We start from the raw sequence: 1,575 nt of genomic DNA on the forward strand, positions 1-1,575 counted from the left end.
TGGAATCTGGACTTGGGAAGGAAAAATGAGAACGGAAATAAGATCACAGGCTCTTCAACTTCATTTCAGGAAGGCCTGAAAACATTTGTGTTTAGTACAATTGACAAAACTACATCCTCTGAAAAAATTCCTATTTTTCTTTAAAATTTAAAAACACCTTACTTCTTTTCTCTCTCGTATCTCAGACCATCATTTACTGTCAGTTTTCTCCCCTGCACTCAGAGGTATGGGGAAACCCTGGCAATTCTCTTGGACAAGATCCCGAGAGAGCAGGTTAGTTTAGAACCACAGCTCTACTGCAGTGGTCCTCCAAGTGTGGCCCCTGTGGTAGCACCAACAACTGTTAAAAATGCAAATTCTCAGGCCACACCCCAGACCTACAGAATCAGAAACTTTGGAGATGGAGTCCAGTAATGTGTTTTTAACAGGCCCTTTTGTGATTCTGATGTAGGATGACTGCCATCATTAAAATAATCTGTTTAGTAGGGGGGCTTGAGGAAATTAGAAAAAGACAGAGTAGTGAGGGGAAAGCCACATGGAATCCTACTACCAGAGAGAAGGCAAAATATGCTACATAAAAACCCAAGGAAACTCTCAGTAATTCTCTACCACTTAAACAAAACATCACTCTTATTTTTCTCCTGCTATCAACGGCAACACAAAATAAACCCTACAGTATGAATCAGGAATTCTGACTTCTCTCCTGGCTGTACCATTTACAGATGGTATGACTTTAAATAAGTCACTTCACCGCTCTGGGCCTGTTTCCTATCTTTGAACAAAGTGAGGGTGCGTGGAATGGACGATTCCTCAGATGCACTTTGGCCTTGACGGTTCATCATTTCTACTCTCAATTTCTTTTTCCATCCTTCCTTCCCAATCCCTCTCTTCCTTGGGCCCTTGCTTACAAACAGGCCGCGGGGGTCGCCTTGAGACTCCTCCTTCCGAGCCTTGAAGAACCCAGAAAAAAAAAGTCCCTTCGGATACTAAGGACGTCTCTTTTCCGGATAGTGGGCGAGTCACGGGGATGGCGGAAACCTAGGAGATCTGTGTGGGATGATGAATGGCAGAAAAGGGGCGGGAGGAGCGACAGCAACGGGAGTGTCCGCAGCCACTGAGGGTTACTTTGCGAGAGCTCAGGTCCGAGCGCCTCTCCCTGGCAGGCCCACCCTCTCGTCCTCCGCCCCAGAGCGGCCTACCTGCTCCAGAGTGAGAAGAAGGAACTCCTGGGACAGCAGCTCCGGGTGCAACAGCAGCTCCGAGTCCGTGCAACTGCGACCGCCCACATCCCCCGCCATCGTCGTCGCCAGGAGACCCCGGCCGGTCACCCACAAGGCTCCGCGAAGGAAGCGTTCCGGAAATGACGTATGCCGGGCGGGGACTCGAATGTGTCGTCACGCCGAGTGCGCCGCGCGGCCCCTACCGCCTCTCGCGTAGTAGCAGGGCGTTGAGGTAAGCGCCTGCGGGGGAATGCGCCTGAGGAAGGAAGACAGGAAAGGAATAACAGCTGAAGAAGTGAATGGCGTTTAAAGTCTTACCGAAAGAGAGGAAACAGCGATGTGCACGGAGGCTGCC

At 50.0% G+C, this 1,575-nt stretch overlaps 1 protein-coding gene across 1 annotated transcript in view; it reads right to left on the reverse strand.

Moving 5' to 3' along the window:
* The window catches only part of CUNH2orf49 (chromosome unknown C2orf49 homolog), an 8,466-nt gene extending 6,913 nt beyond the window's left edge, over window positions 1-1,553 (reverse strand). The window contains exon 1 of the mRNA XM_023731932.1: window positions 1,146-1,553. Within this exon, the coding sequence (XP_023587700.1) occupies window positions 1,146-1,298 (153 nt within the window). The 5' untranslated portion in view covers window positions 1,299-1,553. The remainder of the gene's footprint in view (window positions 1-1,145) is intronic.
* Between the last annotated feature and the right edge of the window lie 22 nt (window positions 1,554-1,575).

This window comes from Trichechus manatus, unplaced genomic scaffold (genome assembly GCF_000243295.1).
Source record: "Trichechus manatus latirostris isolate Lorelei unplaced genomic scaffold, TriManLat1.0 scaffold00004, whole genome shotgun sequence".
Classification (NCBI taxonomy): Eukaryota; Metazoa; Chordata; class Mammalia; order Sirenia; family Trichechidae; genus Trichechus; species Trichechus manatus.